The sequence below is a fragment of the Dermacentor silvarum genome, chromosome 5, assembly GCF_013339745.2.
Source record: "Dermacentor silvarum isolate Dsil-2018 chromosome 5, BIME_Dsil_1.4, whole genome shotgun sequence".
In the NCBI taxonomy this organism is placed as follows: domain Eukaryota; kingdom Metazoa; phylum Arthropoda; class Arachnida; order Ixodida; family Ixodidae; genus Dermacentor; species Dermacentor silvarum.
Window position 1 is genome coordinate 62,443,575 of NC_051158.1, and position 16,996 is coordinate 62,460,570.

The 16,996-nt window shown below is 49.8% G+C and overlaps 1 protein-coding gene across 3 annotated transcripts in view; it reads right to left on the minus strand.

Moving 5' to 3' along the window:
- The window catches only part of LOC125945648 (uncharacterized), a 126,777-nt gene that overhangs the window by 36,959 nt on the left and 72,822 nt on the right, over nucleotides 1-16,996 (minus strand). For 2 of the 3 annotated variants that reach the window (XR_007467129.1, XM_049667855.1), the window contains 2 exons: nucleotides 15,113-15,139; nucleotides 4,059-4,132 (listed from right to left, as the gene is read on the minus strand). Coding sequence is in view for 1 of the 3 variants with exons in the window: in XM_049667855.1 (XP_049523812.1) it covers nucleotides 4,059-4,132; nucleotides 15,113-15,139 (101 nt within the window). In the remaining 2 variants the exon portion in view is untranslated. The remainder of the gene's footprint in view (nucleotides 1-4,058; nucleotides 4,133-15,112; nucleotides 15,140-16,996) is intronic. The other variant, XR_007467128.1, reaches the window with a different exon arrangement.

The window sequence follows — 16,996 nt, forward strand, 5'->3', positions numbered from 1 at the left end:
GCTCGGGTACGTGGTGTCGCAACACACCAAACGCCTGTTACGCAGACGCTGCTACGGGGGCGGCGGGAGGAGCTGTCGTTCCTCGACATACCTCATTATTCCGTTGTGGATGACATGCTCCGCCACCTTGCCCGCGCAGGACCTGAGCGAAATGGGTCGCAGACTGTCTATGGCCAGTGTCTTGCCTAGCTTCGGAATTAGGATCACTGTGGCTTTTTTTCAGGCATCCGGTACGGTGCCGGCCGCCCAGGCCTCGTTGATTTCCTTGGTGAGCAGTTCGATCGAGCCGTCGTCCAGATTTCGGAGGAGTCTGTTCGAAATTCCATCTGGCCCGGGAGCCGATCTTCCGTTGAGGCTTTGAAGGGCCGCTCTGATTTCCGAGACAGAGAAGGGGGCGTCGAGGTCCTCGTCCGCTTTGCCGCCGTAACTGCTTGAGGAGGTTCTACTTGCCTCCCGCGCGCATCTGTCCGTCGACCGACGCGCAGACTTCGTTCCATTGCTGCTGGCTGAGCTCCTGGCAGTGCGATTCGATCTCGCGGTTGAGGGCTGCGATCCTTTTCCGGAGGTTTCGATTCAGCTTCTGCGTCTTCCATCTGGCCGTGAGGGAATTCTTTGCTTCGACCAGGTGCGCCAATCGAACGTCCATGCGGTCGAGCTTGAGGTCCGTTTCGACGGTGGTGACTGCAGCCACGTCCTTCTTGAGCTTCACTACGAGGTCCGTGAAGGTCTCGTATTCTTCGTGTCGTCCTTCCTTCTCTTGCGGAAGGCGTCCCAGTCCATTATTTTGAAGGCCCTCTGTGGGGTCGCGCAGACCGGGAGGGAGAGTTGCACGATGTAGTGGTCACTGCCTAGGTTCTCTTGTAAGTTATGCCACTCTGCTCTCGGCGCTTTCTTGACGAAGGCCAGGTCCGGGGTGGTGTCTCTCGAGATCGAGTTTCCCATGCGCGTGGGGTAATGGGGGTCGGTGATCAGTTCTAGGGAGCTGTCAGTTACTGCCTGCATGAGTTTGCAGCCTTTGGGAATGCTTCTCACGTAGCCCCAGGCTTCGTGCGGCGCGTTGAAATCACCGGCCATAACGAGCGGCGTCTCTCTCGGCTTGGACGACGCCTTGGTCGTAAGGCGGTAGAAGGTCTGCCGGTTGTCCTTAGGAGAGCAGTACACATTGATAACGTAGACGCTGTTCTTGAGCCAGCTGTTGGGTATGATCTCGACGAGCGACGCTTCCAGCTTGGTGTGGCCAAGGCGCAGATCGCGCTCCTGGCAGGCACACTTCTTTGCAATGAGTGTCGCGATGCCGTGCCCGTTCTCCGCTAACGAGGAGATGGCTCGGTACCCCGGGAGGGTAATTGTTTCCATCCCCGTTTCCTGTAGCAAAATGACGTGGGGCCTCTCTTGCGGCTCCCGGGTCTTGATGAACTGCACCAGTTTAGGCTACTCCGGAAACTGGCGCAGTTCCACTGCCACACGATGAGCTTACTATCCGGTCTCGCCATGGTTGGGCTTGTTGGACCGGAGGTGAGCTGGGACGCCATCTTGCTCGTCAGCCCATGACTGCTGGTTGTCTTCTAGCATTTCACTGGACATCGCCACCGGCCTGGTGGCGTCGCCGTAGTGTACGTGACAGCGCTCGGCAAGCTCGTTCTCGAGCAGTTGTACTCTGAGTAGAAGGGTTTGGTTTCTCTGTACCAGCTAGGTAAAAGATTTCTGCATGCGGTCCAAGGACCTCTGCATGTCAGCCTCCGCCGTGCTCACGTACTCAGCCGTACCCTGGGAGGAGGTGGCTCTGCGCTTGGCCGTCCTTGCTGTGGCTCCTTCTTCCGCAGAAGGTTGCCTTGCCGCGGCCGCTTGGGCGGCGCTAGCGTTCCGGAATGCCTCGAAGTCGGCATTCATTCTCTGGATTTCGTCCTTGAGACTGGCGTTTTCATTCATCAACTGCGCGATCCTGGGATCGTGCGCCCGCTCGCTTGCCTGTGCGGCGGCATGCTTCGTCTGGCACGTCGGCTTCATATGGTTCACTTTGTCGGCCCAGGTGGGACCTCCTGGGATGCGCGCCTTAGACTTGGAGCGGCCCCTAGACTGAGAGCGCCTCGGCGAGAGGGAGCGCCCTCTGGAGCGGGAGCGCCCCCTCGACGAACTTCTCTTCCTTAGCGCTAACGTCAGTGCCTGGCTCACCTCGTGTGCCGCGTTGGCGCCCTTCTTGACGGCGGCAGTTTTCTTCCGCCGGCGTCTTCGGCGTCTCTGCCTAACGACATATGGCGTTTGGAAGCGGTGCTCGCACTTACGGTCAGCCGCTCGGTGAGGGCCCCCGCATATGCCGCATCTCGCCTCACACTGGTGGCCTTCGGTGAGGGACGCTGCTCCGCTTCCCCTGCACTTCTTCACACTCGGGGTCGGACATACATCGGCCCTGTGGCCCTGTTCCCAACAACAGTAGCACACATCCACTTGCCTTCTGGATAGAGCGCAGGGCAGCATGCCCGCGCCGCACATGACAAAGTTCGGCACCCTCAGTCCGTCGAATACGACGATAACCGTGCTGGTTGTCTCGATGCGACGCACCTTCAATGCGGTGGGGTTCCGTTGGTTCACAATCATTGAGTGGAGATGAGTGTCGTTGAACGCGGCGTCGACTCCCCTCACAACACCCTTGCACGTATTGCACTAGGTAAATTGTATTTTTCTACATGCGTTCTGCTAGCTTGCAGTTTGCACGAAAAAAGTTCAACTTTAATTTACGTTCTTGTTAGCTGCAAGTGTATATCGCCATTACCAGTGGTTCTAAACGCAGTATCCTAACAAAATACTGCTTTTATAAATTTATAGTTCTACCTTTTCGGCCGTGTTATGCCTCGGAGGTGATGAAAGTCATCTTATGCAAAACATGCTTACGGACGCTTAATGATTATAACCATGTCTGCTAGACTATACTTTCTTTGATGTTACCGACCAACAAGTCATTAGGCGGCTTTCTATAAACCTAGGCAACTTGCACGTTGGGGTATCTGGTTACAGGTCTCTGCCACAAGTGGGACTTCAACAGGCCAAAGACCGATGCATCGTCCACATCAGGTAACAGAGCTGGCTATGTGCCCCTGTGTATGTGTTTTCATCACCTAGCGCTCTTTGACATAGCTGCAGTGCAGTGCAAATTTCATCCATTGCGACTCCTCTGGACTGTATTTTTGATTCGGTGATGTCACGCAGTTCTGCGGCTGTCCACGACAACGCTTGTCACTTTGAGATGTGGCGTCGTTTGCATTATTTTACAAGCTGCATTCCTAGCCCTTCGCCGTCTCCACATACAAAAATATCCCCTTATGCACTCCGACCCACTATATCGCCATGTTAGCCTTTTAGCGTGCCCTACAATATTCAGCATGTGTTTGAACCGCATGACAGAAGCCTCATTCATGGGCAGATCTAATATTCTCCCAGACTATCTGCTAACAGCCAGCGTATACATCATTGTCCTTTCATGCTTATTAACTATCTTACAATTTTCATCAAATTTAACGCTGCCAATGAATGATTACTGTCCAGAATTATACTAGAATTACACCAAAGCTTCGAAGAATATGCGTTAGCTTACTCCGTCGCTCTATCAACGGCGGCTGTGGCGACCACATAGCTTAGCGGATCTGGACCACTTCAAAATTGAATACAGACGAATATAGTGCTAGCTATGGCATGTACTGGCATCGAGTATCGGCTAGTTTATCAAAAGCTATAAAGTAGGCGAACTCTTTGAATTGGGTAGCTATAAATAGAGCATTTATTGGAGCTTGAACACCAACTCTGAGGAAAAAAGAAGCAGAGCTTGTGGTATTGTGTTTCCCTGTTGTATCAACTATACCTCAATATTTTCTTTAAAATATTTAAAAAATATTTGTTGCTCATTTGTACGTACTAGTGTAATTAACTTGTCAGCAGGGGAAAGCTATGCTTAATAGATAACAATAACTTTTGTAGCCAGAAGGTTCGGACTAGAAAAAAGTATTTTTAAATTACACAGTATAATATGAAGATTGAATACCGCTTGGATAGAAATAAATTCTTACGGAGTTCTGCGGGGTCAACATTGATAACTGTCTTACTGCCGTTGGTGCTCACCTTGAATTCGGCATATTGTTTTCTGGAATAGAAAGCACATGCTGGTATTTGTATTTTTGTACTTTTTTTCTTATTTATCTGTTTCTTGTATTTATTTATTTATTTATTTATTTATTTATTTATTTATTTATTTATTTATTTATTTATTTATTTACAAATACTGCAGCCCATGGCTGGGCTATAGCAGGTGTCGAAGAGTACAAGGGGCGAAAAAACAGAAGGCACTGAAAGTAACAGTTACATCGCTTTGTAATGATATATACGTACAAGGCATGGCAAACAGAACCACCAAGGGAAAATCGTGTAAAGGAGCAAAATAGGCCAAATAGAATCAATTGTGCAGAGCTGATTAGCCTGTCCTCTATATGGGTCTTACCGAAATTGTTCAGTGTAACACGCGGCTGCCTGCACTTTTTTACCTTGGGTTTCTAACCTATAATCTTGTCGAGACTGGCTTTAATTGCAAAATATTGGGCTGTATACCTGGTCATAGGGCTGCTTCTGCCTCCGTCCTTATCCTGTTTATAAGGCATGCTTTGAATTTTCGGCGTTTCCCGACTATAGTTATACGTGGCCAAGTTCTCTTACTGACTTCCAACCAGATTGTTTTGACACTCCTAATGCTCTCTGCATCGCTGGTGCTGCGAATGACATGATTCCTCACTTCAATATTATTGTTACGGGTTACTTTGAGTGAAGAGAGGGTTTATTACGGCAAGACGTAACCGACGGTCTTTAGAGCCAGCCGATGTTGCACTATCGCCAGGTGAATCTCTTCCTCCTCCGCCGTCTAATACTCCGTGTCCTACAACATTTCGTTGAACATGCCAATATCACACCAAAATACGAAAATGCAAAATACCAACATACCAAAATCATAAAGATTCTCACGCTTGTAACAATAATGTTAAACCATGCATGCAATGTTTTGCACCCATCAAGAGAAAAACGAAAAATTGTCTTTCCTAGTGACTAAGCCTGAAATTCTGCAGTTGGAGCATCACGTTCGCAAACGTTGAAACGTTCCATGAAAGTGATGGTGCCGCATGTTTCAGCTTGAAGGACCGAACTCGTCAATAAACTAGTTGCGCGAAAAACTTATTTTTTTCTGTACCGTTACCTCAACCAATAAACAGAACCTTTGTAAATTTCTGGAACATTCTTTACCTGGTCACTTTTGAAGTGCTTTGTTTTTTATCGATGGCGTCACTGTTAACGACCCTAATTGAGTTTATGTTCTTTTAATACGTATTTTCACTCAGTTTTGTCTAGTGACCTTGGTTACAGTGGCTCAAATGGGGTAGTGTGTTGAACGCGCCGGCTCGCGCGTGCCCCTTTGGGAGAAAACTGCCAGGTGGCCCTGACACACGCTTCCACGTCGGCCACGACGGCGGCTAGCAGCCGCAGTGCAAGGGCGCTGCGTGGAAAGCGATCGTCCGCGCGCGCAGCCGAATATGCAATAACATAAAAGAAAGCTTCGTAATATATATTCTCGCTCGTGCATGGCGCAAATGGCGATAGAGTGGCTATGCTAGCCCTTTCGTAACTGAAAGACGCCTAGGTAATAATACGATTGAGCACGCGTCGATGGTAGCATGTAGCTTGGTTTAGACGATTTACTCCGGCGGACACCTTATCGAACCCAAAGCAAGAAAATTCCTAGTAGTAACTCGGAAGCAAACATTTCATTTTTTGACGCACTGTTTACGCAAACAACTAATATTTGAAGAGTGGTTCACAATCCGTTTAAAACAAACCATTCTCCGTCATCGATTATTTTTTGCTACGCGACGCACCTGAGCTGGTTTTTTTTTTCTCACGAGAAAAAAAATGTTTTAAATTGTTGACAAACAGTTCAAACAGAACGTTCTCCGTTCTCAGCCTTATGTTATTCTCTGCTAAGTGACGCGACTGAGCTTCAGGTGCTTCTTCTTTTCACGGGAAGACTCTCTCTTTGTTGAGTGCCTTCGTGTAGAAGGGAAAACGGATGACCAAAAATAATTTTGTAACTTGGTTGGTAAGGCTGGGGCCATGGGGTGCACAGTTCAATATGACGTCGTTTTGGCGCAGACAGTAGACAAGCTCTTCCAAGCTGTCACTGTGCAGCTCGTTGTAACTGAACCACATATCAAAAACAGTGGTTTCAAGGGCACTCTATACAAATGAGAACAGCCTCTCCGAAGGGTGAATGAGGCCCCCATTGACGCCGAACTTGGTGAACATCGCCACCTGTTCGATGGCTTTGCCGGTGGCAACAAGAAGCTCGTCGAAATAATTCTTGCACACAGACTACAGGGTATTTACCCTGTCATGCAGAAGACTAGCTAGCCGCCAGTCGTTCGCCTTTTCAAGGTATTCATGGTCGGGTAGCATTGCGGATTCAAAACGACAGACTGGTGGGCTGGTTGGTATGACATTATACACAGTAGCGCAGAAGCACACGGATGGTGAAACAAACAGACGGGACACAGCGCTAAGAACTGAGTGTTTGTCGCCTGATAGGCGCCTGTGTCAGTTGAACTTGATAGGTTGATTTGTTTGTGTGACTTCCTTGTACATTCCTTTTGTGTGGTGATATAGATATATCTGCTCTCGTCCAATAAACACTCAGTTGTTAGCGCTGTGTTCCGTCTGTTGCTTTCACCGTCCGTGTGCTTCTGTGCTATAGACTGTGTAAATAAAGCATTGTGGACTTCTTTATCATGTGAGAAGCTTCTTCAACCTTACTACTATCCAGCAGTGCGTCCAGTTCATGGTCTGCATCCTTAATGTTGAGGAAAAGTGTCACATCGCCCCCTTCACAGTTGCCACTGCTCGGAGCTTTGACCAAATCGTAGAAACTAAGACAGTTGACGGTGAGCAAAAATTGGGCAGCAGTACGATAGTAGCATCCAGACACAAAACAATGTTTTCGCACCATTAGTACACATATAGACTTGCTGCAGCACAAAAAGAAACGAACGTAACTTTCCCCCGGTCAGGGCGGGCGGCGTCACTGAAGCAGCATAGCCGGCGCGACTAGTATCGGGCGATGTGTCAACGACAGCGCGCGCGCCCTCGCGGTTCCCTATCGGCGGCTTCAATGTGCCCCGTAGGCGCTGCGTGCAGCTCGTCACACTTCCCCATTCTAGCCACTGTACCTTGGTCTCCTTCCACATTTGATGAACATTATTCCGACCTAACATATTAATAACGTATTCAATGCGGATGGGAGTTTTACGCTTTAACGCTAAAAGGAAACATGCGGGTCCTGACGGCAAACCTAATATTTTTCCCTAATCAGTTCCTAATCATGCAGGCGCGTCTTGCACTGAGCGGTAGCTTTAACCTGTAAGCGGGTGAAATGTGGTATCCGCGAAAGCGATAATCAAGTACACGTGTAAATGCCCTCCTCTTAAAAAGCATCGTCTTAATGCTAGAAACAAAAAAAATTTAAAGCGCACGTAGTAAACAAAAATAACAAAGCAACAAAGTCCCAGAATACGTTAGCGCTGGTAGAACTGCTTAAGTCGCACAACATGGACAACTTCAGGCCACGATCGGCGCGGATATGATTGCGTAATGCCGTCTGGCATGACCTCACAGTTAGGTGTGCCACAACATCGGATGATCTTGTAAGTTCCGAAGTAGGGTTGCAAATGTGCCAAAATATGCCGACGACTAAGTCGGCGTTGGCATATTGGGATCCAAACCCAAACACGGTTCCCGGGCTGGTACTTACGTAGTATCGTCGAAGATTCTAGTGCCAGCGGCCCGTCCTTTGCTGGTTCTTGATGCGCCGGCGGGCGAGCTGTCGAGGTTCTCTAGGTTCTCTTCGTCGGTGACGTATGGTAGCATGGCGTCGAGCGTCGTCGCCGTGTTACTTCCATAAACCAGCTTTAACGGCGCCAAGTGCATTGTTGCTTGCACCACCGGGTTGTAAGCGAAGGTTACATATGGAAAGACGCCCCCCCCCCCCCCCACGTTTTGTGTTCGACTGGCGAGGTACATTGCCAACATGTCGGCCAGGGTCTTGTTCAGCTTCTCCGCAAGACCATTCGTCTGCGGGTGGTGGGTAGTTGTCCTCTTCTGGCTTGTTTGGCTGTGTAGCAGAATCGGTTGGGTAAGCTGCACTGTACAAGCCGTTCATCAGCCAGTGAAGAACACTTCCGGGCAACCGTATCGTGGCAGGATATTATCGACGAGAAATTTTGCCACTTCGCCTGCACTGCCTTTCAGCAGGGATTTCGTTTCGGCGTAGCGGGTAAGGTAGTCGGTTGCCACGATCATCCACTTATTCCTGGATGTTGACGACGGGAAGTGCCCCGATAAGTCTATTCCTATTTGTTGGAATGGTGGACAAGAAGGCTCGATTGGCTGTAGCGATCCTGCTGGCCTCGTTGGTGGCGTCCTGCGTCGATGACAGTATCGGCATCTCCTGACGTAACGGGTGACGTCGGCACTCAGTCGCAGCCAATAGCATTTCTCCTTTATCCTTGTCAGCGTCAGTGCAAGACCTAGGTGCCCGGCTGTCTGATTATCATTGAGGGCATGCAGGACTTCTGGCCGCAATGCTGCAGGCACAATGCCAAGACAGCTTTCGCGGATAGGGGAGAAGTTGTTTAAGAGCACGTGGTTGTGTAGCGAAAACGACGACAGTCCACGCGTAAACACTCTCCGGAATAACTCGGTCTTGACTTCGGAGTACTCAGCAAGACTATTTAGTTCCTGTTCGGCGCTGTTCGGCGAAGTCGTTGGCGCTTATGGTCCCCAGGAAGGTGTCCTCGTTTTGGTCGTCTTGCGCCGGCGGGTCGATAGGGGTGCAAAACAGGCATTCGGCATGAAAGTGTTTTCTTCCAGACTTGTAGACCATAGTGACGTCAAATTCTTGCTCTCACGCTCAACCGTGCTAGGCACCCTGAACAGACCATTTCATTTACCCGCCAACACAATGCGTGATGGTCGCTCATGACTTTAAAGGACCTATCGCACATGTATGGTCGAAATTTAAAGTGAAAGCCTTAGATCTTTATGCTTTAAGATCGCGTTGTGAGGTACAGAAAAACAGAGTGCGCCGGCAAAGGGAAACAGCAGCCCCGGAGGAGGGTTCTGAGAAAGCGCGATGGAGCGCTGTCTGAAAGTTAAGAGAAAGCGCTACAGCTGCGTTGGAGAGGAGGGAAATGTCGGCGGCGGCGCCGGAGGTCGTTGAGGGAAAAGGCAACGGCAGCGCTGGGGAACGGGAGGAAAATGTCAGCAGTAGCGCAGTAGGGGCGTTGAGGACAAGCGCCGTGGCGACGCTGGGGAGGAGAGAAATGTCAGCGGGGACGCCCGTAGAACGTTGCGGAAACGGGGGCAGCACGGCTCAGAGCTTCATTCCATATCGCCGTGGGTGACGACGCACCAAGCCCTAGTCTTAGGTCGGGGAAGGCCGAGAAAGTACGACACGGTGAATAGGCTAGAGCAGATCGAAAAGCCAAGTTCAGCACCAGATCAGCAGAAAGTACGACAGAAAGTTCAACAGCAGATCAACAGAATTTCCAGCTAGGCTTTCGCCTTCACATTCGAAGAAAGTTATAAGCATACGCGGTAATTGTTTTTCGCAGCCAAATGAAGGCAACCCATGATTTTTCTTTTGTAGAATAATTGCCTTCCGCTTTCTGTAGCGAGCAGCTGGCATAATCAATCACCCTTTCAAGCCTGTCTTTTCTATGGACTAGAACAGCACCCATGCCTACGCTACTTGCGTCAGTGTGCATTTCCTTATGTGCATTTCGTCGAAGTGGGCAGGTAATGATGGTTACTGCAGGCGTTGTTTAAGCTCTTCAAATGCTTCGGTTTGCGGCGCTTGCCACTTGAACTCGACGTCTGATTTAGGGAGATGGGTGAACGTCTCGGCGATCCTAAGAAAGTTCATGACGAAGCGCCTGTAATAGGCCCACAGAACAAAGAGTATGAGCAATTCCTTTTTGTTGGTGAGCTGTGGGAAGTATAAGATGGTAGATGTCTTCTTTGTATCAGGCCAGACTCTAGATGTGCTGATAATATGGCCCAGGCGCAGAAGATCATCGTACGCAAAGCAGCACTGTTCCATCTTCAGAGTGAGCCCTGATGATTCGATGGCCTCTAGTACTGTTCCTAGCGGTCTAAGGTGATCGTCCAAATTCCCAGCGAAGACCATCTAAGTAGACGAGACAGGTCTGCCATTTCAACCCTGCTAACACCATGCCCTTCACACCTGAAACGTTGCCAGGACCAAGCACAGCACGAATGAGGTGACCTTGAACTCGTGGAGATCATCCGGTGTGATGAAGGCGGTCTTCCCATGTTTCCTCTCCTCAGCATCTATTTGCCAGTAGCCAGTCTTCAAATCCATCGACCACAAGTTCTTAGCCTTGTAGAGCCGGTCTAATGCGTACCGTATCCGTGGAAGGGGCATACGTCCTTCTTTGGCATCTTCTTCGGCTGACGATAACCAACGTGGAACCACAGAGTTCCATCTTTTTTCAGCGTAAGCTGTTATAGGCTCATTCCAATGGCCGTTTCTGGCCGCGATGATGCCGCCGCCGGCGTTTGGCGGCGTAAGCGATATCGCCGGAAATGCGAAAAAAGTACCCGCGCTCCGCCGGGATCGAGCCCAGGCCCGCTGCGTGGGAGTCGGATACTTTACCACTGAGCCACGCAAGCGCTTGCTATCAGGCAGAAGGAAAATTCCCTTTATACAGGCGCGCAGGCGCAGACGACCCGAGCCTCCGCCAGTATGGTGGCGCCATCTAGTTAACGTGCCTACAACCGCCGCGTGTGACGAGATGCGATTCAGACGAGGCGCGCAATCGACGCTATCCCGATGTTAGATGTGCGCCACGTATTTTGGGTACCTCTTCGGTACACGTTATGGCGTCTCCTCGCAAGGTACGAACCGCTGCTGAAGAAGCGAATCCTAGAGCTGCGTGCGCGGCCACAACCAGGCATCATCGAGCTCAGCAGACTGCTGTGCAGAGAGCTTTACAAGCCGCAGCTCGCCGTCGACGCCGCGCGGACAGTTCAGATCGTTCTCGTCAAAACCGAGGCGAATACACTTTGCCGCGAAGACCTTGTTGTGCGTGGTGCCGAAATTGGAGCTACTCTTGCGCCGCTCAACCAGCTTACGCTGTGACTGTGCTGCGTGTGCCGCGCAAGCCCGTGATCTTTTTCTTCACCAAGACTACAAGAGAAGCCCAAGGACTCTTCGAAGGCTGGATGATTTTGTCAGGTAACATTTCATCGACATGTTGCTTTATGGCTTCTTGTTCTCACGTTGGAGTTCGGTACTGGCTCTGACGGGGTGCCCGAGCGCTTTCTTTGGTTATTATGCGATGCTTATCAACTGGTGTTCGGCGAATCCTTGATGTCGAAAAGCAGCATTTCTATCACCGGAGAATATTTTTCACCTGTTGATGCTTACTCTTGAGGAGAGTTGGACTTAGGTCGAAGGCTGGTTCTTGAACTATCGTTGTCGATGTAGATGTGATAGAATCAGAGAAGAAAAACGCATTGCTGGTTCCTGCAATTTTCTCGATGTATGCGATCGGCGTTGCCTTGGAGAGGTGTATTTACTGCTGGCTGAAATTTTGTTAGCAGCCCTTTCAATTTTCATCCGTGCAGTAGAGCAATTCTTTTTACGATGCCAATTTCATGGCCGAGTAGTAGATGTTGGTCGCCCTGGACGACACCTTCTACGTCTGCGGGTGTTTCGGCACCGACGGAAATGATGATGCTCGAGTGAGGCAGGATGCTGACTTGATCTTCGAGCACACCCAAGGCATAGTAGCCCAGAAACCCCTCCAGCGGTCGCGTTGTCTTCGGATAGCCTTATCCACTTGAACTTCAGGTTGATTGTGGTGTGTTGGCTCAGAAAGGCAAGGCCGATCATTACTTCCTGAGAACACCGTTGAAGAATAACGGAGGTCGTAGGGTAGGTCTGGTTATGGACGGTAATTCTTGCCGTTCAGATTCTAGCCGCCATTATCCGGGGTGCTCCAGGGGGAATATTCTGTAAGAGTCTACCTAGTGGACTGTTGATTTCGGCTGTAGCTGATTGGCTGCTGCTTGACGTGCAGGAAGAAGACTGGCTGGCACATTCCTGCACGTCAAGCAGCACCCAGTCCGCGACAGCCGAAATGGAGAGTCCACTAGGTAGACTCTTACAGAATACCGCCCCAGCTGTCCGGATTTGAGGACCGTCCCAAGCTGCCTTCACTTTCTTCAACCTGGCAGCGAATGCTCCACTGAAGACGGAATAGTCCGCTCGATTGTCTATAGAGCTGTGATTTCTTGGCTATCGAGAAGCACATCGAGGTCGATGTTTCTTCGCTTTGCATTACAGTTAGATCGTGGCATCGGGTCACGGCTGTGTCGCATTATCCCGCTGTTGTTATGTCTCGTAGTCAGGTCTTCTTTAGACGACGTAGGCTTATAAGCTTTTTTGGATGGTGGCTTGTCATTGCTTCATCGTCGAGTTGGGCCTTGACGCGTTGTCGTCGGTGGCAAACGATATTCGGCAGTTAGACTAAGGGGAACTGCACGTCCCTCGATTGCTCTCTTTAGTTTTCTGGATATGGGCTAACTGACCAGCCAAGGGTTAGGCTAGTGAACGGTCGTCGCTGCAGACAAAGGTAGTGGCCAGGCGACTGTGAACGGGGAGATCGTCGCGGTCTCCACTCAGTTGATGCCGGGTAGTGGGCGATGTCCCGTGGTCGTTACCCCTGTCGTAGGCATGGCGCGTTCACGATGAATCCTCGTAGTGCCATCTGACGGTGTGGGCATCTGCGCAGACATGGCCCGCTTCTCCGAAGTCATAGCACAGCGGGCGGCTGTCAGGGGCGCGCCAAATGTCCGTTTTCCTCGGGCAGACGGGCGGGTGGGCTGGCGGTGTCTGGCAACGGAATTGCGGCGTCATGTGACTTTGACGCTAGCGCGTAGAGTGGACCTGACGGCCTGCGACGGTGGCATAAATCATTGTTTCCGGCTGGGACTGTGGCGGTTCAGGAACTCTCAGTGACTGCTGAATTTCTTCGTGGACGATGTCGGCAACTTATACCACTGTAGGTTGCGACGATGGGAACATCTTCCGTAGTTCTTCGCGCACGACGTGCCTGATGGTTCCCGCAGGTCATTAGAGGAGAGTGCGTCGACTTCTGCGCAGTGTGGCATCAAGCGGCGGTTGGATTGTCTAGTGTGCATTTCCAGCATCTTAATCGAAGACGTCTGTGTCAAACATTAGGCTATGGTCATCGGCGGGATGCGCGTCAGACCGTCGAAGCGCTCTTGCTTTACAACGATCAGAAGGAGACGCATCTTCGTTTATTCGGACACGTCGGGGTAACTTCCTCAGTGAATATCACGACGTTCTCGTTTGCTAGCTCCAGCCATGCTTTTACTAGAGTTTGAGCTCGCTCTTCACACAAGATGCTTGTAAAGCTCTGTAGGAAGCCTCTGAGATACAGGTCACATGTCGTTCGGGTGGATTCCCGGTATACACGACGTATACAATAAGTACACACGGCGTAACTTCTCTTCAGCGTTCTAATTGTTCGATGTGGAGATCCTTTCAAAAGTCTCAAGCCAGGTTTTTGGATCGTTCGACGAATATACAGGGAAGATAGGTAGCTCCCTTGGCTGCTGCAGGACGACGGGTGCAGTGGATGCCGCATCCGTCATCGTGGTGGCTGACTTGGCGTTAGTTTTCCTGGTCGTCTCGGGTAGAATTCCATGATCCAGGGCAGGTTTTTTAGTCTGCGGCTAACTCGATGGTCCGGGTGACGCTGGCGTTGTATTCGTGATTCGCGTTTGAATCACGGCTTTTCGGGGACGTCCGGCACATAAACGCATAAGCACCTCCACCAGATATCACGTTGTAGTAACGGCGACGAATGCACCAGCAAGTGACGTTCGAAGGAGTACGATAGCGACGAGCAAAGTCAGCGATCGCCGAAAATCTGATCTGCGGGTCAAGCGCACGGGCCTTTATACATGACTCGTCGAAGTTTATAACGTAATTGCTGGTATTCCTATGCCTTTCCGAAATTTCAACACTATTCGCTTCCCGCATGCGATCTGATTACATAAGGTTCAGCGAGATCATACATACATACAGATAGAAACAACGATAACGGTCGAGTACATTCTTAATTATGCAGGCGCGTGTTGCGCTGAGCGATAACTTACTTTAAATGTTAGTTGGTGAAAGTTGGTCCCCGTAACAAGGATAAACAAATAGGCGTTGCCAATATTAAGATAATTTTTTGACACCGGCTTTGCTCAACACTTATAGTGCTATTGATCAAACGCTTCCTCTTGAAGGATTCACATAATTTACCTTGAAGCATGTAGCTCTACAATTGAGTCCCGAAACTTAGATCAGACACAAGCGCCTCTGCCCGAACCATAATCGACTGTATTGCCACGTGGTGGTGACGTGCAAGCACGCAGAATTCAAATTGTTAAATATCAAACTCTTTATTGGGCGATCATGTGACCAGCGAGGAAAACAACTTACTTTACAACAACAGCGGCGATCAAATCGTCGATCGTCGACAAAAAAAGTAAAATATATACTCTGAATCGTGCCCACGCGTCACCCGTGCACTGCCTGTCGCGATCTCCCGATTAGCGAGGCAGTCGGGCCACACTTCGCTCGTCTGCAACGTGCAGAGCAAGAGAGATATTCCGCGCCAGCCAACATATGGCGAAATGAAAACACGTATAGCGCATCGCTCAAATTTCGCATGAGGGAGTATCTTCATCGTAATTGCCGGGGAACTTTTTTATGCGCAGCTTTCAAACTAGAGCCTTGACATTATTAGAAGTCTGCCTAAACTTTAATTCGGCCGAGGTTCCTCATGTACGTCGGTAACCTAGTGAAATTGGGAACGTATCATTGCCACAGTTTCATACTTTCAACTATTGTGAAATAAACTGATGAGCAACATATAAGTCTTAGGAAAGTAAGGCAATGACAAAAAGCTGATTGTAAAAGTTTACGTACCTACTTATTAGCCTCGTAGTTTCAAGCCTAAATCAAAGAAAAGAAAAGTTATTTGCACATTTATTTATTTCACAGGTTATTTCCACAGTGTTTCCAAATACTGGGATCATTACTTTCACACTTTTCTCCCAAATATTTGAAGCTGAAAATTTTTTGCCCTTGAGGGTGACTTGAATTTCACAAAATGGTGGAAAACCAGGTGCGAAAAAGAGGTGTGAGAGGCGCGCCGCGTCGCGTCGATACAGGAGCACATTGCGTTGCAGTTGCATAATATTGAACCAGGTGGCACGCCATGTAGCACTTGCACAAGTAGCGGTAGAAGGTAGATAAAAAAGGTTAGAGGAAGAAAATAATGTTAACGAGGCGCGTACAAAACGCCACAACGAAGAACAAGTACAGTGTAGCTTATTAAATCATGCTACCTAGGCTGGCTACTTGTGAACGCCCCATTTCAACGGGGATGCCAATAAATCACCATCACCATTATTAACATTGTATCAGGCCACTTGCCACGCGATGTCAGATGCGCGCCGCGTAGCGCCGACGTGTGCGCACTTTGCATTGCAGTTGCATAATATTACACCTTCTGGAACACCATGCAGCAGTTACATAGACAGTAGTGCAAGGTAGGCAGAGAAGGTTTGAGGAAGAAAAAGAAGATTAAGAAAGTGTATACAAAAATTCTGGAATGAAAAAAATCACCACCTCTTCCACTGCGTGAGGATGGTCGAACAGCGAAGCTGTGTTAGTTACACCAAGTGTTACGAGTGTTACATGTGCATGCGTTGCTCGTGATGCAATTGCGCCAACACAAGTAAGCACAGATCTACAACAGGACGATATATTGAAACGTTGCGAAGCGAGAAGAGGCAACGACTTCCAATGCTACTCAACGAGTGTCCACTTCTCTGGCCGAAACCAACCAAACCGCCGCCAGAGGCATCGGCTCTAATCACGGACAACGCGCACTTCCGGCGCGAACGCGGGGAAACGCGGACGGCGTCGGCAGCAGCTCTACGCGTTGCGCGTTATCCCAAAGGGCGTGCCGCACAGGAATACCTTCACTTATCGCCTCTCCACCTCGCGCCCAGCGCGGATATCATCCTCTCCTGGTCACGCAACCTGCGTAACGCCGGACAGATCGCAAGCGTCGACCAAGAACAGTTCCGATGTTGAAACATGTAATACATACCTGAATAAATCAAGCAAGCTGGGTGACTACTTGTCACCGACCCGTTTCAAAGGACATGCCAATAAATCATCATCACCATTAGCATCATATCGTGATTTTTGTCACAACTTGACATGCGCGCCGCGTAGCGTCGATACGTGCAATACGATACGTAGCGGTAGGTGACTGTCACCACCTCGATGCACAGGGGATGCAAATGAATTATTATGTTCATCAACAGCATTGTATCATGCCACGGGTCAAGGGATGTGACATGTGCGCCGTGTAGTCACGGCACCTGTGCTTACTGTTCGGTAGAAGTTATGGCACCTCCTCGCAAGGTATCCACCCTCTAGTACGTGTGGCCGAAAATTGAGCTGCTATGACGGGGCTCCTCCTGGTGACTGCGCTGTGTGTGCCTCACAGGCCCTCGACTTTTTACATGTATTTGTCGTATCATCATCATCGTCCCCACCAGCCTATAATTTATGTCCACTGCAGGGCGAAGGCCTCTCCCTGCGATCTCCAATTACCTCTGTCTTGCGCTAGCTGATTCCAAATTCTGCCTGCAAATTTCCTAACTTCATCATCCCACCTAGTATTCTGCCGTCCTCGACTGCGCTTCCCTTCTCTTGGTATCCATTTTGTAACTCCAACGGTCCACCGGTTATCTATCCAACGCATTACAAGGCCTGCCCAGCTCCGTTTTTTCC